At 54.1% G+C, this 25,997-nt stretch overlaps 5 protein-coding genes across 5 annotated transcripts; 4 read left to right on the top strand and 1 right to left on the bottom strand.

The window, feature by feature from the left end:
• Positions 1–2,303: 2,303 nt before the first annotated feature.
• Positions 2,304–4,113, top strand: CGCS363_v006753 (Uncharacterized protein; the record flags this gene model as incomplete). The annotated part of the gene is made up of 5 exons (XM_036638602.1): positions 2,304–2,386; positions 2,443–2,932; positions 2,983–3,046; positions 3,096–3,395; positions 3,443–4,113. 5 exons carry the CDS (start codon positions 2,304–2,306, stop codon positions 4,111–4,113), a joined length of 1,608 nt encoding a protein of 535 aa, XP_036496080.1.
• A 6,916-nt stretch (positions 4,114–11,029) lies between these two features.
• On the top strand, positions 11,030–12,019 carry CGCS363_v006754 (Polyprenol reductase 1; the record flags this gene model as incomplete). Its single annotated transcript, XM_036638603.1, has 1 exon — positions 11,030–12,019. The coding sequence occupies one exon, from the start codon at positions 11,030–11,032 to the stop codon at positions 12,017–12,019; it is 990 nt and encodes a 329-aa protein (XP_036496081.1).
• Positions 12,020–12,047: 28 nt separating this feature from the next.
• CGCS363_v006755 (Alpha-ketoglutarate-dependent dioxygenase alkB-like protein 6) lies at positions 12,048–12,920 on the bottom strand (the record flags this gene model as incomplete). Its single annotated transcript, XM_036638604.1, has 3 exons — positions 12,048–12,339; positions 12,456–12,727; positions 12,795–12,920. The coding sequence occupies 3 exons, from the start codon at positions 12,918–12,920 to the stop codon at positions 12,048–12,050; spliced, it is 690 nt and encodes a 229-aa protein (XP_036496082.1).
• A 2,049-nt stretch (positions 12,921–14,969) lies between these two features.
• On the top strand, positions 14,970–19,759 carry HOS4 (the record flags this gene model as incomplete). The annotated part of the gene is made up of 3 exons (XM_036638605.1): positions 14,970–18,891; positions 18,942–19,171; positions 19,223–19,759. The coding sequence occupies 3 exons, from the start codon at positions 14,970–14,972 to the stop codon at positions 19,757–19,759; spliced, it is 4,689 nt and encodes a 1,562-aa protein (XP_036496083.1).
• A 972-nt stretch (positions 19,760–20,731) lies between these two features.
• RBG1 (Ribosome-interacting GTPase 1) lies at positions 20,732–22,556 on the top strand (the record flags this gene model as incomplete). Its single annotated transcript, XM_036638606.1, has 7 exons — positions 20,732–20,752; positions 20,840–20,860; positions 21,089–21,371; positions 21,457–21,985; positions 22,113–22,221; positions 22,315–22,435; positions 22,537–22,556. The coding sequence occupies 7 exons, from the start codon at positions 20,732–20,734 to the stop codon at positions 22,554–22,556; spliced, it is 1,104 nt and encodes a 367-aa protein (XP_036496084.1).
• Positions 22,557–25,997: the final 3,441 nt, after the last annotated feature.

Raw genomic sequence — 25,997 nt, forward strand, 5'->3', positions numbered from 1 at the left:
TTTTGCATTTTACGAGGGAGGAGTTGGTGATGGGATTTTGCTTTTTGGGTTTCGATATGTTTAGAAAGGGAGAGGTGGTAGCTTCCTGCGGCTGTGCCTTGGGTGGATGGGGGTGGCGTATGCTGTTGGTTGTGAGACTGTCTTTGGATTGGAGGATCGGAGAGACGGGTGGATTGAGTTGATCGGCTTGGAGGTCAGACGGTAGCCATATGTTTGCGATTCGATGGTGGTGGTGGTGTAAGGGGAGGGGGAGAATCTTGGGGAGGGTTTGGTACAGTCAGACGGGATACGGGTGTGGCGGAGGCTGAAGCGGGGAGGTTCACGCGGGCTTTTTATGAGTATTTTTGAACGTCGGTCTGGTTACTGCGTAATTGTCTTATGATTATCGTGCTCATTTGTAGGCAGCACTTTCATCTTCAAGGCGAAGTGCGCGAAGATGGCGGCGGAGGCGTTGATACGGATGGCTGTCCACGGCTCAGTTGCGACTGATTCGACGGTTGGGTAAGCGGACAGCTGCAAATGTCCAGGTAGACATTGAGCCGCGCGAAAGCGCATGTTGGTCATTTAATTCACCTCATGAGTCAACCGATGTACGACATCTCTAGGACGCACGCATTGGTATGTCGTTGCCTCATTTGAGACGAAAGTTCGGTGACGGCGTTTTTTGAGTTCAGCTGATAGCTGGGAGACATGCCTCGGTTCGTCTCGTCTTCGGATGAACTGCTTTGTCATAACGAACGTCATGTACTGTAGTCATATTGAGGCTCAATTTTGGCCTCATATCCCACAAGACCCTGATTTTGATATCGGTGAGCCATTAGAGAGTTGTTGTTGTAATCAGTTGGCAGGGCTGCCTTCGGAAGAGCCGTCAAAATTGACATTGACATATTCCAGCGCTGTCGGGTCGCACCCGGGCAAATGACAGTGAAGACCCACTTTCTACCGCCTCTAAACCGTCTTTCCCGGGCTATTCATCGTCTTCTGTCATTCTTCAATATTGACACAACGACACCGCGAGCAGCACTACCCTCAGAACTCAAAAAAAGTCCCGAGTAACTCGATGCCTCGGCAGGACAAACGTCAGTCTTTGTCCTCGGTCTTACATGGAGTAACACCGTACAAGCCTCTGGCGTACACCGCCATCGTGTCGCCTTGCGATCTTCAACTTTCAAGTCATTCCAGCGACCGTCCAATGGGGACCGCCACTGTCAATGTCGCCTATTTACCCTTTCCAGCAAGCGGGATCGTCACCTGCCACTTACAGAATAGCTCTCATTCGCTCCTCGCTTCTCCCCGGGCGGCTCAGTCCTTTCGGCGGGATGCAGGCTTGAGGCGCTCATCTCTGTTGCATGGCTCGGCCGGCCACTGAGCGGTCGCCAATTTCCCCCATCGCTGACTGCCTACGGAAATGACGATGATGGTGGTGGAGTGGGGAGCAAACCCCCAAATTCCTACAACGATGCAGGCCATGGAGGCTGAGCAACCGGTGAATCGTCAATTGCTCAATTGTCTATCTGTCTTCGCATGCTGAAGCACTCAATCAGGCTCTCTGGTTGGTGACTCTTCTCAGGTCACAGCCGTCTTCCCGCGCCTCCATTCCTGCCTCCGATGTGCAACAACAACCATCTCGCGCTCTCCCCCACGCCACATCGTCGGGGGCTTGAGCTGCTCGCAAGGCAGCCAATAGACACAGCAGAGTCGTACTCGCCTGCCGTGATGCCTGTACAGGCTTACTTCCTCAACATGCCTCTAGCAAGGGTTTCACACCGCTAGCAGGCAAACATTTCCCTATTTCACCTCAATGTCAGCTTCAGCCTCGCTCTCGGCGAAGGGCATCGCACAACCGAGCAGCAGCGCGACGGCGCGCCTCCCCACCCCGCGCACTTTCTCCCCTTGGCAAGACCTCCCCTTCCCCGATGGCACCCGCGGACTGGGTGCCTTCCCATAGGGCAGCCTTGTGAGCCACGATGCCTTCCGCTGACTCTATTATGCCTCACCCATGCCACTGCCCTATCTGGGTGCCTGATGTGCCAGGGGCGCCACACCGATGCTGTGGAATGCGGCATGTAGCCCCTGCTTCTATAAAGAAGGGGCATCCGCAGGTCCATGGGGAAAGTGAAGATCGCAACATCCGCAAACGAGCAAGACCAACTAGGCCCTGCTAAAAACTTTGAACCAACATCCAAGAACTTGAAATCCCAGCTTCACATACGTAGTCAGACCCGTCCGTAACCTACTACCTAAATCCTACGCATCGCTTCCTCGCCCCAGCCGATCCACCTAGGGTCAGATCGTCGCCAGCAATGGACGTCCCGACTGCTCCAGAGGGAATGAACTACTCTCCAAAGAGGCTCATTGTATGCTGCGATGGCACATGGATGAACTCGTAAGTACATCACCGCCCTCTAAACCCTCTAACATCCCATGCTGACGACCTCCCAGGGAGAGCGGCTACATCAAGCCGACCCTCTTCAAGCCCAAAGGCGGGCTCCAGATCCCCTCGAACGTGACCCGCATCTCGAGATGTTTTCGCCGAAAGTGCAGCGACGGTCGTGTGCAGGTCATTGAGTACGAGTCTGGCGTCGGCACGGGCTCCAACGCCCTCGACGCCCTCACCGGCGGCGCATTCGGCCTCGGCTTGTCGGAGCGCGTCCGCCAGGTCTACAGCTTCCTGTGCGCCAACTACTGCGACGGCGACGAGATCATCCTCATCGGCTTCTCGCGCGGCGCGTACACCGTTCGCTCCGTCGCCGGCATGATTGCCGACCTGGGCCTGCTGACCCGCGAGGGCGTCGAGCACTTTTACCCCATCTTCAAGGACATGGAAAACTGGATGAACGACAAGTACAAGGACGAGTTCCCGAACCTGCCGTTTGAGCACAAGCCCAAGGGCGAAGATGCGGCGGAGAAGTACAGGGCTAAGCTGGAGAAGGTGAGTTACTGTAGTCGGTTTTGGTGAAGGGTGGGTGCTAACTTTGACAGCGTGGCATGACCCGTGTTCGACAGCAGGAAGGCAAGGGAGAAATCATCAAGGTCAAGGCAGTCGGTAAGTTTCCTTGCTCAAGTCAAACATGATCATAGCTAATCAGAGACAGCCGTTTGGGACACCGTTGGCAGCCTCGGCATCCCCCAAATCGCCTGGCTGAACAAGCTTGGCATCTACGCATCCAACGAGGAGTACAGATTCTGGGACACTGCCCTTTCAGACAGGATCGAGCACGCCTTCCAAGCTCTCGCACTCGACGAGACCCGCTACTCTTTCCAGCCCGCAGTATGGGAGCGTTTGGAAGCCAACAGATTGTCTACGGATCTCCGCCAAGTTTGGTTTCCTGGCAACCACTCCAACTGCGGAGGCGGCTGGGCCGATCAGGGCATGGCCAACATTACTCTTGCCTGTAAGTCAACAGTGTTATTACTACGGATCTTTCGCTGACTCGGACAGGGATGATGGATCAGCTCGCGTCGATTGGCGTCGAGTTTAACCACCGCGCACTCGAGCGCTGCGTGAGCCAGTCAAAGTCGTTCTACATTGCGCAGCAGAAGAAGAATAAGGGTAAGCAGTGGGCCCGCGAACCCATCTACAGCTCAAACCATCCCCTCCGACCCTGGGGCCTGGGCGCTATCCAGAAGACGACCAGTCTGTTGTACAGTCTTGCCGGAAAGATTACTCGGTCGCCTGGGCGGTACCGGCAAGTCAACGCAAAGACAGAGGTACGAGACGGACCATTTCTGAAGGACACGAACGAACGTATTCACTCCTCTGCCCGCATTCGTCTGGCCTGTGAGGGTCTCGGTCTCAACGACAAACTTCCATGGGATAACGCCGCTCTCAAGAAACATTGGAAGCTCGTCCTCTCACAGAAGGACTACCACGACCCTGTCCCTAACCACCCTGACTGGGAGCCGCAGGAGCACAGAGAGAACTGTAGCATTCAACACCCATCTGAGTGCAAGGATGGTCGCTGGGTCTGGGAGTATTCTGGTCCGTCGAAGAACGCACCGCTCTGCAAGGTCATGGTCGAAGAGCCGCTGGGGCCGTACGAGCGGCACCTGTTGAGGCTGACGGGTGGTGATCCCAGTGTCTACAAGTGGGCTCACGAGAACCCCATGTAAAGGGGTGGTTTTGCTTTTTGCGATTGTTTTTGAGCGGCATTGTCGGGCGTCGAGATACCTCTTTTCATCATGGTTAGCACGAGTTGGAGTTTGTCATTGCATCAGGTCTGGGTTTCAAGGCATGGATATCATAGAGTTAGATTAATACAATTGGTTGGCAACACCACAACAAGTTCATCGTCCTGTGATATGTCATATTTGCTTGAAATACAGATGCTATAAGATGAGGTTCAGTACTCCAAATGCTTCATTGGGAAGCATTTGGAGCCTTCTCCTGAGAAACGTGGAGTAAGCTGAAATTCTATTTGTCGAGGTGGAACATTTCACATGTGTATTAAATATTGATTCTTGGCAAATTGAAAGGCATCAAAATCAGCTAGGCATCCTTTCCCCGATCATTGAACAGTCAGAAATTCGACAGAAGCTCACTTACTCTGCACCAGGAGGCCTTCTTGACTATGTGACGCCTTCGAAAGAGGCCTATGATTCTACCTCTCTCCGTTTCTGGGTGCGTATTCTGCGCGCTAGTATTACTGGGTATACACAGTGTTCATTGGAAGGCTTTGAACGGATGCCGGCCTGGAACTGATCGAGCTGTGGGGAAACAAATAATTGCCGCCAAGTAGGCAACATCAAAAGCATCCTGAATTGGTCTTATAAGTACTAACAGCACAATGATTCTTATTTTATACCATTTCGCAGAAGTGAAGGATAGCACAGCGGCTTTTAAATGCCACTTAGATGCCGTGCCACGTGCTTGAAGCCGTGATGGCATGTCGAGGCCTGAAGGACTACAAGCGTATGGGGTTGAACTATATATTGACAGACATTTGTTGAGGGACTAATGCTGTTCAAGACAAATTGATTCTGCCGTAGTGTTCGTTTACAAACGTGTCTAGGGTGGCATCGTAACGGGTAGATGGCTCAACGGGAAGCTGTCTAAACTCGTCGGTGAAGAGGAGGAACCTCCGAAGCACGTTCCTTGATCCGTCATCGTTGGCAGTATAATACGGTGATTCGGGTGCACAAATTCAGAATCCTTGGCGTAGAAAGCTTAGATCGGGGTAGATCTGTTGCGGCTATAGCCGTCGACGACGTCAGGCCGTGGCTCATGGCCAGTCGATGCAGATACCTGGTTCCATTACTGAAGCCCAGATTTCGACCTATGGCGATGGGGTTCGGCCATAATTCTGCACTCAATGATCTTTTTATCCACCATGTGAATCAGTCTAGCGCAAATTTCCTTACTGATTTGGTAGATGCTTCTGCTGATGACGTTTACAAACAGACGCATTTATTCGGGATGGGGTTGGATGTATACGCCATGTTGCTCCAAAAGCAAGTATGGCTCAACAGCTTCAGAGATCTTGCACCCCCTTTCACCCAAACTTGCTAGCTCCGAAGTGCCGAGAACTCTCGTTCTTGTCCGTCTTTTCTTTCTGATTATTCAAATTTACATACGACTCTGTGCGACGCCTCTCGTTTGCGGGAGGCAGCAGGTCTATACTCAAATCAACGTTGGAAATTCGGTTAGCCAAGTGTTGGCGCACAGAACAGGATGCTATCCCAGGCAATTGTTTTCGGCAGAATTAAGACACAATCGATATGATCAACACGACTTTATACAATAACTGAAAATTAAAGGCGCCCTCTGTTGGGCTGTGAGCTCGCACATAGCTCTGCCCTTGGTGTCCTATGAAGGTACAGGACAGATTCTATGAAGTGATGAATTCGTATAAAAGCCTGTCCAGATCGCCACAATGACTTCTTGAGCACCAATGGCACCTGTTTCCCAGACTCATACAGATTCGTCAGGCTTATACATGCCTACGACAGCTCTGTTTCGTCACAAGTTAGTTGCTAAGATTCAGTACTTCTTAGGGGTGTCCACTATCATTGACACATGTTCAGCCGTCTTCTCTCGACGGTTTCTGGTGGCTATTCAGGTACTATCTCTTGTCATGCGCAACAGCCCGGTGGCTAATGTTACAACCTTTACAATCTGAGTTAGTGGTGCCGTTGTGCCGTGATCACCCTCGGTCTAAAATTTGCACTGCTACGCACAACTCTAGGCAGTAAGACGTCAGAACGTCGGTTCATGAAGAGACTGAATTGGTCCTCATCTAGAAGAAAGACTGTCCCCCAAGTCAAATATATACCTAGGAAGCAGCATGTGCGTTGGAAACAGCCCGAATGTTCAAGTATTAATAACTATCCGCCTGCACCATGTAGCTTGAGAAAAGATAGATTGCCTCGATACGGGGCACCGCGGCAGTTTTACTGAGGACGAACTACGTACTACGAGATTTTCCAGGGTCAACCGATGTTGTGATGGGGTGGCGCTTGCGCGTCACCTCATAACTCTCGCTGCCGTCCATCTCCCACGTATAGCTCGAATTATTCTGATACTCCTGCAATACTCAGATTGGAGAGTATGTGAGTGTAATGGTTGAGGTTCCAAAGTAGCAAATTATCGGGATACCAAGATCTTCTAACAAAGACATGACGTGTCGACGCCGAGGGTGGTGGAACGCCTGCATTTCTAAGTTTGACCGCTATGTAGACTGATCTGACTTGTTGTTCAACACGCGCTTGATCCGTCTTCCACGTGAAAAAAGGGAAGGTATAAAATTTGTGGCTTCAGATGGAGTGTCATGCTGCTGAGGCCTTCGCCATCGCTCACCATGCTGCGGAGTTGTTGTTCGTCAACATATCCTGCTTATTCAGTTCAACCTCGATATGTTTACTGGCCTGTCGCTTTAGACGACTAAGATTTCGGAATTCCTCGTTTGTCGGCCAATGTGTGGTGACATTATCATAAAGGTCCTCTTCACCAATCTCCCCAAGAGTACTCAGATATGCAGGCATATCTTGTTTTCCTTGTCAGTGGCCTTCTGAGATAGGTTACAACATATCTAAAGCTCCATTGAAATTCTTGTTTGATTCATAAACAATATAAAAAGACACCTCAATTGTCAAGATGTATTGCTTTGGGGACAGCAATATAATCTCGGCTGGTATATTGGCTTACGCACAAATACCTTATAGGCAAGGCTCATCAACTTACGCGTCGGCATGGTGTTCATTCCTCCGAAGGAAAGATCTTGTCCCAATCTCTTCGTGTTCTTGTCAATCTTCAATGTCCTTCCGGTTCCGGTGTTGATACTTCATGAATATCCACGCCCAAGCTTTAAAGTAGCTTGAGTCTGTCTCATGGCTTGCTGTCACTGGAGCTGGGTTCAGCATTTAGAAGCCAGTAACTCCATGAGTAGTATTTCTAACTCAGACAAAAACACCAGCTATTGCTGAAGAACTATTCGGGGGCAACTATGGTTGGTTATAAAGAAATTTGGCGGATAAGGACTCGCATGAACAAGCGAGGGCGAGTGAAGGCTATGAACTTGGCCCTTCGGTCTGCGGTCTTACCACCCCGGTTTTGAACAGCCTTCATTCTACTCTCAGGATCTCAACCTTAAGACATCCTCTGATTGAAGACTGCTCACCCGTTGTAGATGTCGCCACAAACAGCGGAACAAAGACTTCACAAACACAATCATTTCGTTTCCTACGGCTGATCCATTCAATGGCAGAATGCCCGCAAAGAAATCGACGTCGTCGGTCTGTCTTTGAGGGCTTGCCCATGTGCTGAAGTGACGGTCCTGAATATAGATCTCGGTTGAGGCTCAATCCAAAAATCCACGAGCATCACTATCCTTGATGAAAAGAAAAATTAAATAGGTCAACATCGTGAACGCTTTTTGACACTATGCCCTATTGTGGCGAGTTGAATTAAGCTTTGCTGCCATTTTCGCAAAAGCAGGTCGCTACAGACCACAAGAGGCTCTCTCGTCATGACCTACACAAACCCCTTCAGGTGTCTATGATGGCCATCGTCCAGTGGTTTCTGTCTCGTTCTGTTCGTGTATTATCTCATCTATATCCGACATAGATGCTTTGGTCTGGTCTGAGTTCGCCGAACCAAAGGCTTTCTCCGGCATTTAAGGTACCTTTGGGTGTGGCTTTCGGTGTCGAAAAAGCCACCCGTAGCCCATACACGATGTTGGCAGCGAGCATAATTCCAGGCATCGCGTCTCTGAGAATGTTCGACGTCGTTCCAAACGCAGTCCTGCTATGATAATCAGACCCAGCATCCGACGTCAAGGTCTTAAAGTGATGCAAATACTGGGTAGGTACGACTCCTTTTCACCCGGACAGGCAGCTCTCCGGGTACATTTTGACACAACCGAGCTTTCTCATAACCTACCTTTCGGCGAGAGTTCAAGCTCGGGCTGTTGATAGGCCATCAAAATGACTAGCAGTACTATCCAGGTCATCAGCTTAATCACAAACCAAGCAAGGTTGATCGAGTGATCGAGGGCCTCTCGGAAAACACATATAATGGGATCCTCGCTCCCAGATCCAGCCTTCTCTTCTTCTCTCTCCATCCCATCTTTACATCTGATCACATCTGCTCTATGCAGTGATTCATGTGTTCCACCCTTCATCATCACCTTTTTGTCCACCCTTCGGGTGCTGGGCATGGAGGTGGTGGATGCGAGGGGCACAATCAGGTATAAAGCCCTTTCCTTCCCCTTCCCTTCCTCCATCTCTTCTTCTCTCTCCATCCCATCTGATCACATCTGCCCTCGGCAGTGACTCCTGTGCTCTACCCTTCATCATCACCTCTATGTCCACCCTTCGGGTTTCAGGCAAGCAGGTGATGGATGCGAGGGGCACAATCTTTATAAAGCCCACCCCTCCCCTGGCTTCCTTCATCCTCCGTCTCTTCTTCTCATCCTCCATCTCTTCTTCTCATCCTCCATCTCTCCTTCTCATCCTTCATCTCATTCGCCCTCTCTCTCCTTCACCCTCCCATCTCACACTCACTTTTACAGCAACATTCAAAGTCCCAAGGACATACTAACCTCACAGCCTCAACACCTCAGACTAGCAGTACTCAAAGTCCATAGGACATACTAACCTCACAGCCTCACTACTCTCACCACTCAGCAGCACCTCAGATCAACAGTACTCAAAGTCCATAGGACGTACTAACCTCACAGCTTCACCACTCGGCACCTCAGACCAACACTACTCAAAGTCCATAGGACATACTAACCTCACAGCTTCATCACTCAGCACCTCAGACCAACACTACTCAAAGTCCATAGGGCATACTAACCTCACAGCACTCACCACTCAGATCAGCACACCAGGCCAGCACTACTCAAAGTCCAAAGGACACTCCCTTCCTTCTCTCTCCCTCCACGAGGCTGGGTTCTCCCCCCGGTCCTCTTCTTCCTGCTGAGGCCTTCCTCCCTCAGCTCCGCCATGGCCCCGGTGAGCCTGATCACTACTTCTTCACTCCCTTCCTTCTCTCTCCCTACCCGAGGCTGGGTTCTCCCCCCGGTCCTCTTCTTCCTGCTGAGGCCTTCCTCCCTCAGCTCCGCTATGGCCCCGGTGAGCCTCATCACTACTTCTCTGGGCAACGAAGCCGGACTCCAAACCTCCCCGTGGTGTTGCCTGGGAACTTCCTCCCTAGTGGAGAGGATGCCAGACTGGAGACGCGAATCATCTTTTCTTGATCATGACATGTATGGCATCGTTTATTCTCATACTTATCTTCACCCCTTTCCACACTCATCTACAACAACCATATTATCGGATATGTCCACCATACTGTAGGATCATTCAGTCTACGCCTTTCTACGACACTACCTTGGAAAATATTTACGGCTTCCAATCTACTTGTATATACAAGCATATCAAAGCCATATCACCCATCACGTCACTAATATCGATATCCGACTGACGCTCATCCTGCCTCATACCACGATCGCTTTCACCTCCAAGCCATAAACTCGACACTTCGTCATTCAACCAAACATCCCTCCAGATCGCCAAGATGTCCCGACCTCCTCTCATTGTCTCGCTCAACTCACATTCATCCTACCCTCCCCTTCCCCAATGCAGGGGAAGAGTCACTTGTGTAGGATGAAGAACGAATATGTAAGCTAATCTTGAGAGGATGAAAGACTATAGGTGGTAGTGATGTTTACGATTGTGGTGGTTGGGATGAAGAAGAGGATGCACGACAGGGAAACCTAGCCTGCTTTATACTTCAGTTTGGAGAGGGTTGCGAACCACACTCGCGCACCACGCTGAGGCTGACGCGAGGCAGCCCGCCTCAGACCACGTCGCCACGCCGAAAATGGATCAGGCTCTGCAACCGGACAACCAACTTCACAAGGGGTGAAAAGATATGCATGGGCACCTACATGGGCGGTTTTCAGGCTGGCTCAAGTTCACACTTCATTCACACTCGCAGCCATTAGAGAGGCAACTTTCCTGTCACAGGTCAATAATCAGGGGGATACGCAAGTGAGCCATAGAAACCTGAGGCCGGGCCTCAGGCACAGCTAAATACAACCCCTATTTCACTGCAATCCAAACCTCTGTAAAGTGCATGTCTTTGCGGCCTCCGTCTGCCACATGAAGTGAGGCGCCCTGGCTGCCTGCATCTGCATCCAGGGCGCTGCGCCTCCACGGCAGCCTGCCTCTACTCGACAGAGCCTGCCTCCAGCAGCCTCACTTTCGCCGGGCGGCGGGCGGAGCACGGCGGGAAGCGGCAGGCTTATGCACGGGTTGAAAAGTCCCTTGCGCCGGTAGTTGGGGGAGGGCGCTTTTCAGCCTCAATCGGCAGGGCTCTTCGTGGTGAGGGCGTGACCTTGATATTCCACTTCGAGGGGGCGGGCGCAGCTGCACGGCCTGGCCCGAGGAGAAAGCCGGACCCGCGGGATCGATGATCCGGGGACACCCTTAGGATCTCACCTCAGTGCCAATCATACCCCGACACTGTGTCCAACACATCCTGGCTTGCATGCATCACGACCAGGGCCTGTCCTCCAGCATCACCATGGACTCCCTCACAACCGCCGCCTCGGCCCTTTCCCCGGCCCAATGGTGCCAGGTCTTCTTCGGCCTCTCCTCAGCCGCCGTGCTGGCCATACAAGTGATACCCAAGGCAGCTCAGCACGCGATACTCGACTACGGCGCACGCTCGCCGGCCACCACCGATGACCAGACGAAGGGAGACGGGCCGCAGGCCACAAACATGTTCAACGACCTCGTCAAAGCTTTCGCCTCCATCGGCCAGATCCCACACGCATGGTTCATGCACTTCTACGTCGCCTCGATCGCGGGCTCAGCCTTCTGGGCGTTCGAGTATCTACGAGACGGCCCCTTTCTCAGATTGATTGCGGCCAGACAGGCGCAGTCGGCAAGTCCCGCCATGAGCCTCGAGCAGACCATCCTCATCTGGGCACTGATGGCGCTGCAAGGCTCACGTAGACTCTATGAGTGCTTCTTTGTGATGAAGCCCGGATCTTCCAAAATGTGGTTTGTCCATTGGTTGCTAGGCCTAGGGTTCTATCTCTGCATGAGTGTGTCGGTCTGGGTTGATGGATCAGGCGAGTCTCTTCGCCCGCATCATCACCGGCTTCTACTAACTTCCTCAGCCGCCCTCCGTGCTTCGTCAGAGAGGAATCTGGAGGCCCTATTGTCGTTCCAGTCGGTCATCGGAGTCGCCATGTACCTGTACGGCTGGACGATGCAAAATTGGTGCCATAAACACCTGGCCAGCCTGAAGAAGTATTCGCTTCCTGAGCGTGGTCTCTTTCGATATCTCATCTGCCCTCATTACACCTGCGAGTGCCTCCTTTATCTTGGACTTGCCATCGCAGCCGCACCGAAGGGCCAATGGATCAATCGTACGCTTCTCAGTGCTTTCTGGTTCATTGTAGCAAACCTCGGCACAACCGCCGACGGAACCAAGGAGTGGTATGCGCAAAAGTTTGGTGCCGAAAAGGTGGCTAGCAAATGGAAAATGATTCCATTCCTCTTCTAGACTTCTCCTAGACTCACTCGAGCCAATATCACTTCTTTCCAAACAGGCCAAACTTGGCCCCGAGCTTCGACACTTGCATGACATCTCGGTATGTGAGGCTTGTTCTGGTTGCGCGCACGTTTCGGCCGGTGGCATAATGATCCTTGGATCGCAACAAGTCCCAGTTCACAATGGAATCGGCGGATAACTCGACGTCTTCGTCAGTGTCGGCAATGCCGTGGAGATAATCGGTGTAAAGGTCATCGGTGGTGATGAGTAGGCTCCTGGGCTCTTGAAGAATGCGCCACACAGGCTCCGGATCCAACGCACCGTCCTCTTTGCTTTGGTAGAGATTCAGACACAAGCTTGCTCCCAAGCTGACAGTGCATACTACTGGATGATAGGCGGGTCCATCCTGCAGACACTATGAGATTTGAGCCTTCACGCGTAAACCTACCATGTACTTAACTTATGAGGCATGATTCCGACTCCTGGAGGATACTCGTTTATCAGCACGTGGTTCGGCCGTTGGTGAGGGCTTTCGCTGAAGAGGTTGGACGAATCAGGAGCAGTGGCGCGAGGCAAGGAAAGAATTCGCGAGACGACGGGCTCTTGTAGCCATGGTGGCAATGGAGCATCGATCAGCTTGTTCTGAACGAGATCAGACGGCCATGTTTGGAGACGGCGATGAGTCAGTTGTTTCCAGCGGGGTTTCGGGGCATCAGCTATCTGTTGGGCAAGGCAGCAGTGGTCAGCTATGAGGTTGGCGTAAAGGTCTAGGTCAAGGCTTCCGTACCTTTTGCAAGATGGCCTGCTCTTCCTCCTCGGATATGAAGTCCGCAATGTAAAACGCAGAAGGCGGAAGCTTCGTGATCCTTACGTCTTCAAGGGAAGTGGGTAGGTTTACAGCTCCAAGCTCCATTTTCCGGGCTTCACGTGGGGGCTGTGTGTTGTAGGGTGTTCGATAGTTGGCACGCGGTCGGTGTGATCTGGTGCGTCGTCCAACCTTATGTAGGGCGAATTCGAGTAAGGTGGAAGTCGGGAAGGTCAGGCACAACGAAGCTTGTCGACACGAGGAGCAAGGTCGACGATGTAAGCTCAAAGCTCTAGAGGGTGGGTAGGCCGGCGACGGAAGCCAAGCGTCAAACGGTTCTGCATTGAGCTGGGAGGATCCAAGCAATCAGATGACGGGATGGGAAAGGTTTGGTGGAGAAGCAAGGACGGCAGCTGGGAGCTGGAAGCGGAGGGGAGAAGGACGTGTTTGTGAAGGCCTCAGGTCGAAGAGGTTCGAGCGCGGGAGCTGCGCCAGTCGGTTGAACAAGTCGACAGATGGCAGTGTGGCGCTGGAACAAAGGGGTTGGAGAACGGACGCTGGTGACTGCTGCTGGAAGAATGGCGCTAGGCCGAAGCGGGAGACGGCAAGAGGATTAGTCACAGGCAGGTGGGATTGCGATGGTGCGGTGGCCGTTCCCAGTTCCCAGAGCTCCGTTTTCGATGTGGTTCGTGATTCGCTGATTCAATTCAAGATGCGACGACGGCGAGGATGAGAACGACAGGGTGGGTACGATGGCGGAGGGGGGAAGAGCAGCCTGCTGCGACGCTGCAGGAGGTTGGGAACGCGGGATTGGCCAAGGTGGATCCGAATAAACTGCAGCGCTCGGTACGTATCTTCGATGTCGCAGCACCGCGTAGCAGCACCTACGGGTACGTACCGCGAGTGCTGCTGGTTTTCATTCAAGAAAGCGAATTTGCAGGCAAGCCGGGCAAAGTCTCGTTTGAATGGTCGGTCAGGCCTTGTTTTGAATTGAAGGGAAATTTCGCAGGCTGGCAGCCAGGGTCGGTCAGGAGAGCTGCTGCGTGTTGCTGCTGCCTCTGCTGGTCATGGTCTAATGCAGCGTGGCAGCGTATTCGAGGTAAGGCACTTTTCAACTTGCATAACAGCATGCGCGGTGTGCAGCTGCAAACTGCAGACGGACGGGGGAGAGAGAGAGAGAGGGAGACGAGGCAGTAGGATGGCAAGTGGCAGAACCTTCCTAGCAGTCGGGTGAGATTGAGCACACACGACACGGCAGTCCCGTCCGCTATCTTGCCGTCTCTCTCTGAAGCAAGGTGGCTGCCGGGACTGCTGCCAGGTTGTATCCTGTTTAGCTTGGCTAGTGCGGGCTGGGGGATACTTGATGATGCACCAAAAGGATGCAGCATCTACAAGTACCTCGAATCGAGTACGTAGTTTCGTCCTCGTGTGCCCACCCAAGTCGGCCGTCAGGCTGCCACAAATTGTGCAGAGGCACACACACGCACTCACTCACACTGCCACTGCCACAGAACCGACACGACTGACTGCCATTGCGCTACGCTACCGCTTTTCTGCCTGCCTTGGTACTGCTTGCTGGTCGCCTTGCTGGCTGGTGCTCCTTCGCTGTCTGTTGTTGTTAGCACTACTGCTGCTGCTGCTGCTCCTCCTCCTCCTCCTATCCCAAGCGTCCCCCGTCGGGTCCAATCAAAGAGGTGGCGATCAGACTTTTTGACTCTGAAGACTCTCGCGGCCCCATTTCCACCTTCAGCCAAACCGATCGAAGCGTCAAGCGTCACCAAGACAGCCTTTTCCAGCATTTCCACCCACGCCCGCGTCCATCGAACCACACGCATCATTACTCCGGCCAGGCGCTTCCTTTGTCTTTTTTATTTCCTTTATCGTCTTCGTGATCCGGTTTTACGACACTTCCGACCCCGACACCGCACCGCTGCCCCGTCAGTCGCCAACACACCGCGCCCCCGTGACTAACCTGGCCACTTTCTCTTAGGGGCGTTTCTCTTTGGCGACCGAGAAGCTGCTCCGCTCCGTCCACCCGACCGCGATTTCAATCAGTCAACACAACACCAATTCGCCCACGCCCTCATTTTCTCTCACTCGTGGCCGACCTTTGGCCAGGATGGTGCTGGCCAGTTTTTCGACCTTCAGATAAATGATATGGATGCGCAGAATGCTGCCGGGTCCGACAAGCCGAAGCCCGTCGCTGCTGCGGAGAAGCGACTGGGCAATCACCAGCCTGACGAGTCCAAGGAGTCCACCAACAACAAACCAAAGAGCGCCGACGAGTCCATCAAATCTCCGCCTGTCCTTGCAAAGGATGTCAAGCCCAGCGTAATCGTATCTCGCGCGCCTCCTGCTGCCGACGACGCTCCCGCCGAGAAAGACTCGGATGCCGAAACCATCGTCTTACCCGGTAAGGATGGCTACTCGCCCTCCAAGGCGAGAAAGGTAAAGCACGAGGATCGCAGCGACGGAGAGCCCCAGGTCCCCCGCAAGATTCGTGATGCCAGTGCCGCCAGAGATGCCGACAGAGACAAACCCGTCAACCCTCCCCGTTTGCTGTCTGAAGGAGCATCTTCGTTGGGCTTGAAAAAGAAACGCCTCCAGGACCAATCCGCCCGAAGTAAAGATGGCTCCAGCGGCCTCAGCTCGGCTCCTGCTTCTCCCCCGAGACGTCGATCTGGTAACCATTCCGATTCCGACACGGGTGCTGACCGTAGGAAATCTCCCAAGCTGTCCATGAAAGACCGAGCCAAATCCACCGATCGGACACTTACTCACAAACGCAAAGCTCCCAAGGCAGACTCGGAGGACGAGGCCGAGAATCGCAAGGCTCGACGACAACGTATTTCTGACGCCGGGGCTGATTCTCGACCGATCCGAGCCCCCAGGGAACACAAGATGTCCTCTTCCAAGAGAGAAACCGATGGCCACTCAGGATCTCGTACCAGATCCGTATCTCCCCACAACCCACGTGCCCACCGACGGAGCATTTCGACGCAGCTTCCTGCAAACTCGTCAAATGGCCTGAGCTACAAGAAGAAGCGTTTGCCTCCCCCGCTCCAGTCCACCGACTATCACTCGGATGAGTCTTCAGCGAGCGGCAGCCCTCATCCCCGGAGCTCCAAGCTACGGAATCTCTCGACGCCCGCCACTGCCGAGTCAAACATGTCACCTGCCAAAATTGCGCCACACAAGAAACATCTCGACGCTCACGGCCAAACGTTCCTCGCTAGAGCCTGTGCCAGGGGCGAGTACGACATTGCAAAGCAACGACTCGGTGAGCGACCCGAGGACCTCAATGTTGCCGATTATGCGGGAAACACGCCACTTCAAATCGCCGCAATTAATGGGTACGAGGATATTGTGAAGCTTCTCATCGACGCTGGATGCAACCTGGATTGTGTAAATTATGACAAGGACACACCATTGCTCGACGCTGTTGATAACGGCCACCTCGGAGTCGTGAAGCTTTTACTGAACGCGGGTGTCAACCCGCGGAAAGCCAACGTGAGCGGCGAGGAACCTCTCGACAGAGTCAGCGACGACCTGGACAATGCTGCCGATTTTCGTGCCGCACTCATCGAGGCAAAGTCCAGACAAGGCGAACGCCGGCGAACATCTGAGGACCATCATTCTGTCGACCACCAGGATACTCGGTCATCACTCGGCCCCGATAGCCCGCGACGGTCACCTGCCCCTTCTTCATCTCACGCCAGCGGTCGGCGGGCCGGTACTGTGAGGGCCACCAAAACCAGCAACTACTTATTGTACATGTCCCTCGATGATAAGACACTTCGGCAGGCAGCCGCTAAGGGCGACGAGGAGACTGTTACAAGAATCCTCCAGGTAAAGGATGGTTGCGACGATTCCGAAGCGATGGTAGCGGCTGCCAGGGGTGGGCACGAAGTAGTTATCCAGCTACTTTTGGCATTGGGTGGCGCAAACCCAGACCCTGCACCGGTGCAAAGTACCAATATGCCGTCAGAGTTCGCGACACCTATGCTAGCCGCGATAGGCCAGGAGAACATCAAGGTGGTTAGGTTGCTCTTGGACCAGGCAAACTTTGATCCCACACGTCGATTCAAGGGAGAAACCTACTACGAGATCGCGCGACGCCGACAAGGCACAAATTGGAAAGACGAGGAGCACATGCTCAAGGAAGCTTACGATGCGTACAGGAAGTCGCATCGTGATATTTCCAAGACCAAGTCTCCGAACAGACGGGAGCGTGAGAGAGAACGGGAGCGGGAGCGTGAGCGTGACCGAGACCAAGACCGGGAAACCAAGCGCCAGGGCCGCAATGAACTCAAAGACGAAGCCCGAGCGCACAAGCGCAACCTTTCTAGCCCTTCACGCGACCCGGAGAGTCGGAAGAAAATCTCAGCGAATCGTAACGTCACCAGTCCAAAGGAAAAGCGTCGGTCTGATTCATTCCACGACGACCAGACGTCACCCAAGCGCGGTCCTGGCCGGCCTAGAAAAGAAGACCGTGTTCCGACCATTGCAGTTTCTGACAGAGAAGCATCACCTGCGCTGTCACAAAAGCAATCCGCCAAAGCTGCGAAGCGCGCCGAGTCTGACGTTGCTGCCATGTCGTCTGAAGGGGAGGCTGTCAAGCCGCGGAGGAAACTCATTTCCAAGGGCGAGCTTCGCGGTGAAAGGGAAAAGAACCGCCGCGCTAGCATGGTTTCGACCACCTCGTCTCTGAAGGACCCCTCAAGCCCACGCGATCCGAAACACGACGACCATCCCGAGAAGCCGAAGGGAGAACCCTTATCAGAGAAGTACCACGATCGTACAAAGGCTCTCAAGAGGGACGAGTCTAGGGATCGACTCTCTGTTTCCGGCGATCATTCTGCTAAGCGGCACCGGTCAAGCGTCACGCCGCCGCACTCGAGCACTGGGGAGAAGGAGGACGGTGAGGTGCCGACGAAGAGGCGGCGGCTCGATGTGGATGGCAAGGAACGCCGGCCGAAGTCGACAGCATCGCCAGACGACCCGCATAGGCTATCGCGTGAAGCACCTCCCCGATCGAAATCGAGTCTCAGGGACCACGATGACAGCGACCGCAGGCCCCACAAGAGCAAGTCAGATTCTGACGGGCACAGGAGGGAATCCGGAAAGTCCAGCAACAGTGATAAGTCGAGCATACACGTTAAGTCTGAAGATGTCGATATCGAAATGCCAGACGCATCAGATGTTAAGGATGTCGAGGAGCCGGAAATTCGTGTGAAGAAGGAACGTGGCGATGACGACAAGAGACGCCAAGAGGAGAAGGAAAGACGCCGTGAGGAAAAGCGACAAGAGGAGCGGAAGCGCCGTGAGGCTGAAGCCGAGGAAGCACGCAAGAAGGAGGAAGAGCGGCGACAGCGTGAAGCTGAGGAGAAGAAGCGGGAGGCCGAGCAGAAGAGACGCGAGGCTGAACAAAAGGAGCGAGAGGCCGAGGAAAAACGACTGAAGGAGGAGGAGGAGGCTAAGCAGCGCGAGGAGGAGCGCAAACGCAAGGCCGAACTCGAGAGAAAGCGTCAGGAGGAAGAAGAGAGACAACGCCGGGAGGCAGAGGAGAAGAAGAGGCGCGAAGAGGAGGAAAGACGCCTACGCGAGGAAGAGGAGAAGAAACGCCGCGAAGAAGAAGAACGCAAACGAAAGGAAGAAGAGGCCCGGAAGCAGCGTGAGGAGGAGGAGAGGCTTCGCAAGGAACAACTCGAGCGTGAAGCCGCAGAGGAAGCCCGGCGTCTCCGTGAGGAGGAAGAGCGCAAGGAACGCGAGCGCAAGGAGCGTCAACAGCGTGAGGAGATGGAGCGCAAGCGTGCGGCTAAGGAGGCCGAGCAGCGCAGAATCCAGCAAGAACAAGAGCGTCTGCGACTTGCGAAGCTTCCTCCTCTCCTCCGTTGGCTCGACGGTTGTTCGAACCCCAAGACTCCTGAGCTGGCGGCAAAATTCAAGCACATGCAGGGTGTGCGGTTCGACACCATCTGCCCACAGGCCACAGGCTCGCCCGAAGGCAGAGAGCAATGGATCCTCAACACTCATGCCGCTTTGCTTCTCGGCGAGAAGGACCTGACTTTGTCGAGATGTACGTATTCCACTCACGTCTTGATGTACTCACTCACTGACAAACTCTAGATACCGCTTGGGAACATATTCCTGTCTCCGATCTTGCCAAGAAAGTTATCTGGAGACTCGAAGCTGACCGGTACGCGTTGATTACCGACAGTCTCTACGAGCTCGGCACTGGTCTACCAGACTACTACGGCGAAGGCCAGGACCCTTTCAAGATGAGTTATCGTCTCAAGGAAAAGCTTCGCGGAGAGGCCCGGGAGAAGTTTTTGAAGTTGGACATGTTCTTTGTCAAGGTAAGGGACTCGTTCAGGCAGTTACTTTGCACGATGCTAACACCATCCTAGCTATCTGACTTGATGTTCATTGTACCAAACGTCCCTCACCTCCGGAGTCTGAAACTCAGCGTCGAGTACCGCGAACTTCCCGAGGATGAGGCCCAGTTGTACGGATGGAAAGTACCGCAAAAGTGGAAGCAAGACCCTGATGCAGACCGTTTCTACGGTTTTGCGCCGAGGAACAAGTACTACGTCGACGGTATCATGGTCGAGGAGCAGAAGCCTGGACTGTCTGCGACAAGCAGCACACCTTTCCCCGAGAAGCGGGCCCCTCGCAAGGGACTGCAGCAGATCTTTCCTGGCGACCCAGATTATGCTCGCCTTTGCAAAGAGCAAGGGCTGGAGCACCTCTTGAACGGCACCAAAACCCCGGCGCTACCCAACGGCGGACATCTTTCGCCGAGGAGTCAGTCGAATGCTACCGAGACATCGGCTGAACCCGTCAATGGCACTCAAACCGCTTCTTCTGCGCCCGCGCCTCTGTTTACCGAGGCGAGACCTCTCCCCAACGGTGTCAACGGCGTTTCGACGTCAGGATCCAGCTAAGCTGGGTTCACCTTCGCGAAATAGAGTAACGGGTCACACTTACTTAATATACGAATGCAACCTGTCCTGTCGCAAAAACCACCCCCGGTGACGATATGGACCAGCATAACTGCCGAGAGGAACCCTAGACGGAGCTTCCAATCACAATTCAGGGCGACACCTAAGCCGGCTGCCTCCAGTTGGGTTTTCTACATGTTACGAACAGAGATAAACAGTGCTCGGCTATATTTCACCTAGCCGAATGGACGGCAAGAGGATTCTTTGCGGATCAGTCTGCAACAGTACAGACTGCGATGCCACTAGCTTCAGTTGCTTTTGGATGACGGCTACAATTCAACGCGACCAACCCCTTTTACCAGTATCATATAACGGAAAAAAAGGAAACCAGACCTGCAGTGGGCGGTCTGTGCGATTCATGGGTCGGAGGGTATGGAATGATGGGTCGGGTTTCCAGGCGAGACGTAGATAATGAAACAAACTGTTCAAAAAACAAAAAGGAGTATCTCATGTGACCTTTCATCTGTTGTCGCAAACCCGAAGCACATTGACACTAATGATGATATTCCACGAAGAAGGAAAATACGCAGGGAATAAAGATTTTCCTATGACTCGAGTCGTGAGTGTGAGGCCCAGACACTGACATCACCGACGTGAGAGAGATTGGCCCAAAGAAAGCCCAAGAAAAAAACCGGCCGGCAAAACCCGCGCCCCGCCAAAACTTTGACACCGCCCTCGAAAACCCCCGCCATTTGCCCACAACGATCGCACTGCCATCACCAAAGGACCTGAACAGGGCTGCAGCAGCAAACCGAACGAAAACGCCCCTCGTCATTGCGAACGAACGGCGACGACGACAAACACGACGACGGCGGGACGTACATTTAGGACCCGATAGACAAAGCAGCCAACGGCGGCTGATACGACCTGGTTTTGGAAACACACACGTAGAGCGAGTCTGGGAATACCGTCATCATGTCGACGACGGTGGACAAGGTATGCGCCAACACCACAGCTAACCCCCGTCTATGAACACGTCGAGAGAGGTAGTGAGTCGATTGCTAACGCGACTTTTGTGTGCAGATCAAAGAGATCGAGGCCGAAGTACGTTCCAACTTCCCCCATCCCCCCTCCACGCCACGATCGATACGTTGCCCTCATTGCCTACACATGCGTCGACCCTGAGAAACGATTTCATCCCCGAGGCGCATCGCGATCACAATCACATCTGAATGTCCACCACAGCCAAAGCTCATCCACGCAAATCGAAACCATGATGCCGTCCTCATGGACGGATGACCAGCAGCAGGGACTGACAGTGCAACACAACAGATGGCCAAGACTCAAAAGAACAAAGCCACATCCTTTCACTTGGGCCAGCTCAAAGCGAAGCTCGCCAAGCTCAAGCGCGAATTGCTCACCCCGTCGAGCGGTGGTGGTGGCGGTGGTGCCGGCTTCGACGTCGCGCGTACGGGTGTCGCCAGTATCGGCTTCATCGGCTTCCCCTCGGTCGGAAAGAGTACGCTCATGAGCAGGCTGACAGGCCAGCACTCCGAGGCTGCTGCGTACGAGTTCACGACCCTTACCTCCGTGCCGGGTCAGGTTACCTACAACGGTACGTCGTCTCTGCTGGCGGCTTCATTGCGCCGAGGGCAGGCCGCAACGACTCCCCTCCAAATCAAGGCACTAACGCATCACAGGTGCTCCTCTTCAAATCATCGATTTGCCCGGTATTATCGAGGGAGCAAAGGACGGTCGTGGACGTGGTCGTCAGGTCATTGCCGTGGCCAAGACGTGCCATCTCATCTTCATCGTGCTGGACGTCAACAAGCCCCTGACAGACAAGCGCGTCATTGAGACGGAACTCGAGGGCTTCGGTATCCGCATCAACAAGTCGCCTCCGAACATCACCTTCAAGAAGAAGGAAAAGGGCGGTCTCAACATTACCAGTACGGTGCCCTTAACGCACATTGACCATGACGAAATCAAGGCCGTCATGAACGAATACCGTATCAACTCTGCCGATATCGCCATCCGATGCGACGCCACCATTGACGACCTCATCGACATTCTCGAGGCCAAGAGCCGTAGTTACATCCCCGTCATCTACGTCCTCAACAAAATCGACGCCATCAGTATCGAGGAACTCGACCTGCTGTACCGTATTCCAAATGCCGTACCAATCAGTTCCGAGCACGGTTGGAATATTGACGAGTTGATGGAGGCTATGTAAGGATTCCCTGTATGATCCTCGCCCGGATAGTGCCCCGGCGGCACAATCAGCGGCGGCAGGGATCTCCCCAAACTCCAAAGGCTGTCGCGGCGCAATGGCTAACAAACCCCGTTTCGCGTGTAGGTGGGAGAAGCTGAACCTGGTTCGCGTATACACGAAGCCCAAGGGCCGCTTACCCGACTATTCCCAGCCCGTCGTCCTTCGGTCGAACCGGTGCACAGTGGAAGACTTTGTGAGTAGTGACCCGTCAGGGGGAAACCCCACGAGCAGCATTCCCGTCCGGGAGAAGGTCGATAGCGTTCTCTGGTACTGACGAAATTTCCAGTGTAACCAAATCCACAGAAGCATTCTGGAGCAGTTCAAGACGGCCGTTGTGTATGGCAAGTCTGTCAAGCATCAGCCTCAACGCGTTGGTCTGGCCCACGAGCTAGCTGACGAAGATATCGGTACGGCTGTGCCCCTTTACCCTGCGTGGGAGAACAAGCCGCATCCTTGTTCGGCGAGACGCTGGAGGAAGCAAACAATGCTAACAATCGATGACCTGCAGTTACAATCGTCAAGCGCTGATCAAGGCGGCAACGAGAACAATTGCGCACGACAACCATTGTCATCAAGCCCATTCCCGGCCGGAGGTGCCGACGGCGTTGGTGGGAAAGCCACTTGCCTCTTTCCTCTCCAGAGAAGAAAACACCATCTGGACCCTGAGGTCCTTTTTTGCTCGCGCGATCTCACTCGGCTCCCGACACCATGGGATCGTGGACGAAACTCAAAATTTCCAACAAATTAGTGGCATGTACTAACAACACGCGGGCGTACCGGAAAAGCCGGGACACGGGCTACCAATTGCAACTTTGAAGCTTCAGTCAAATCAGGGCAGGGCTGAATGGCCTGCGGCGTATGGGCGCGACCGCAAACAGTCAGTCTTTGACAGCGGCGCCAAGGGCATCTCACCTTGCGGCCGAGATGAGAGGCACGTTTGGGTCAGGCAAAAAATTTCGTTCTAGCATCATAGAATACCAAGAGAATTGAATGAAAAAGGGGGCCGGAGACCTGGCTTGCGGAATGAGTGTCTCAGTTGAAACGGCGTCTGGCGGATAACGTCTCCATATTTTCCAAGTCTCCTGAGAGGAATCTTGAACTGCCATGCGTGTCGCAGTCACACATGGCGTCGGTCGTCGGGCAACGTGCCGTCTCTCAAGCAGGCTTTTTCTTTGGCCGTCGCGGACAGCCCTGTATCCACCGCCGTCATTGTTCGTCGTTGTCGTCGCTCTCGCATGCGACGCCGTCTCACCCATCGCGATTATGACGCAGGCGGTGGTGCTTCAAGATGATGGACAACGGTTTCTACCCCACATGCGCCACCATCTGAAGTTGCGGTCCAAGAGGTTGAAGCAAATCGTGGACGACATGCATAGCCGAGGGCCTCTCGTTCTGCGGCCGAAAGTTTCCCAGCAGAAGCGTGGGATGCATGCTCTGGTGTCTGCAAGAGGGCAGCACATGGCCGCCGCCGCCATGCTTCTCTGCAAAGGCTCCGCGGGAGAGGGTGGGAAGAAAAGTTGCACGCAGAGTGCAGTCCGCAGCAGTATGCAGCTTCCGTAGCGCACATCCGTCCTCTGATGCATGGGTTGACAGGCCGGGTATGGATAAGCATGGGCGGGTGTGTGGGTGAGCGGACTGGGGGCTTCCCTGGATCGAGGGAACGTCGGCGCTTAAACCAGAGCTAGAGCTAAGACGACACCCTTTTCTTCTCTGTCCGCACGCTCGACACTCCCGCCATTGCTGGCTGACTGTGTCTTGGAGTACGGACGCTCTGCACCGCTGGCGCGATGCATTTCACTGCAATTCCCCGATGAGCGAGAAAAAACGTGCCCGACGAAACGGCGGCGGCGGCTCAGGACTCGTGCTGGTCGAAACAAAAAGAGGGGTGCCGCTCTCGCAGCTAGTCAGGCGCAAATCCTTTCCACCCCTCTCACGCCCACCTTTCACAAGGCTCGCTTTGCCGCCCATGTTCAGTCCTCGCGGAGTCCCGATTTTTGTTTGCGCTGAGCAGTGGTGCTAGCGGTGGGTCGGCCGCGGTCCTCTCAAGCCGTGATCTCATCTCATCTCATCTTGCGAGTGAAAGAAGAGCGACGAGGATTCCTAGGAGCTAGGTCCGCGATATGCGACGAAAGCGAAAGAGGGCCGTTGCGGAGCATGGTAGCAACAGGACCGCGTACGATCTTGGCCTCTCATCTAGAGATTGTCTGAATAGATGAGCGCATTCGTACCTTGCATCGAATCGAACATAAATGAGGCGAACGAAGGGCGAGAGGACACAGACCACGGGAGAACGGCTGCAGGGAAGGGAAGACAGGCGCAGGGGCAACACAGACGGCCGCGGCGGATGCTGCGCTGCAATGTTGCTCGTGCTCTCCAGGTCCCCTGCTTCCTCCAAGGCGTAATCTGCTCCGTCTACTTCCAGCGGGATTGGGGGAGCTCGGGAGCGACCCAGCTGCACTCCACCGGATGCCCTGGCCAGCAGCTCTTTTCTGCTTGTGGCGGCTCTCGGGTGTATGGTTGCTCGAGGGCAAAGTTGAGACTAAACGTGCCGTGTGTGCATGCATACTAAGCATATCCCAAGGGGCTAGATGCAGTCTCTTGGGAACAGGATGGTGTACCGAGTTGCCTGCCCGAGCTCCAGTAGCTTGAACGCTCCCCTCGAGCAATCGGTCGTTGTTTTGGTTGCCATCGGGGGCAGGAGGAAGAATGTGATATGCTGTCATCCTGCGTTGGGGAAGCCCTGGTGTCAATAATGCAGCTCTTAACATTTGATTGTCGCGAGGCTGGGGCGACAGCTTATTGATCCTGTGTGTCCTCGTCACGGCCGCGTTGTAAGCAGCGGCTGGCCGTCGCCAAAAAGGCACTAACACAACGCCAGGATGGGCCCCCAGATTCCTGCCCGTATCTGGTCTCCTCCGCATCGCGATTGGTCCAGATCGAAGCACGACGCCACATTCTGAGATGGCCTCCGTCGCCTCCAAAGTGGACGGTCATCGGCTTGGTGAGCGGGTGAGAAATTGAACATCGACAGACTGGAGCACGTTGAGACCCCAGAAGGCTTTCGCTACCTCTTCGGTTCATCCCCCGCCTGGCCCATAGACTTTATGCATGTTACCCGTTCAACATCCTGAAATGAGACGTCTCTTTTACCGTGACGGACGCGAGGTCTGTGCCTGCCGAGCGATCAGACACTGGCCCGGCTGAGTGTTGGAGGCAAGTGACATGTACGCTAGGATACCTCCGGAAGGGCCCGCTTGAAATTGAGAACGGCGCACGTTGCGGGCCAACGCGGGCGGATGCTGGTCGACCCTGGATCGAGCATGGCCTATGCCCCAATCGCAATAGTACGCCGCATGTCGCTCCCCAAGGACGAAGCCTCCCTCGTGCCGTGATGTTGAGGCTTGGCCAGGCCCTTCATCCTCCAGGACCGCCTTTGGCAAGCAGCGATGGTCCAAATCTGCCCAGGATTTTCTCGTATGCGGCGAACTGACCAACTGGAAGCCAGGCCGGCCTACAGGATGGCTTCACTAGGGCCGCCTCACGCGCAAAAGAATCTTTTCTGTCCAATGATTAGAAGAAAGACGTCGTGATGAATCCGGAATTTATGTCCAATGAAAACTCCGAAAACGTTGCGAGAGCTGCTGTTGGTCGACGGCCGACCTTCAGTTTCGACGGCCCCAGGCTTGTATGGCGACGCTGCCGGTCTTCTGACCGACATCTGGAATCGGGTGACCTCATGGAGGCAGTTCTCAAAGTAACCATGCTGGTGGACACTGAATATTGGGTAAAAAAGGAAGCCTGCGAGATTGGGGGTTTGACGGTGTGAACGAATCGACCGGGTGTCGGCCAACATACCCTGGAGGTCCCCTTATGGTCCGAGAAAAGTTTTATAGGCCCGTCCCATGATGAGCTAGCCAGATCTATCAAACTGTATCGCAGCTCTTGGCCAGCCCCATGATGATTTGAAAA

The sequence above is a fragment of the Colletotrichum siamense genome (assembly GCF_013390195.1).
Source record: "Colletotrichum siamense strain Cg363 chromosome Unknown KSG_Cg363_contig04, whole genome shotgun sequence".
Classification (NCBI taxonomy): Eukaryota; Fungi; Ascomycota; class Sordariomycetes; order Glomerellales; family Glomerellaceae; genus Colletotrichum; species Colletotrichum siamense.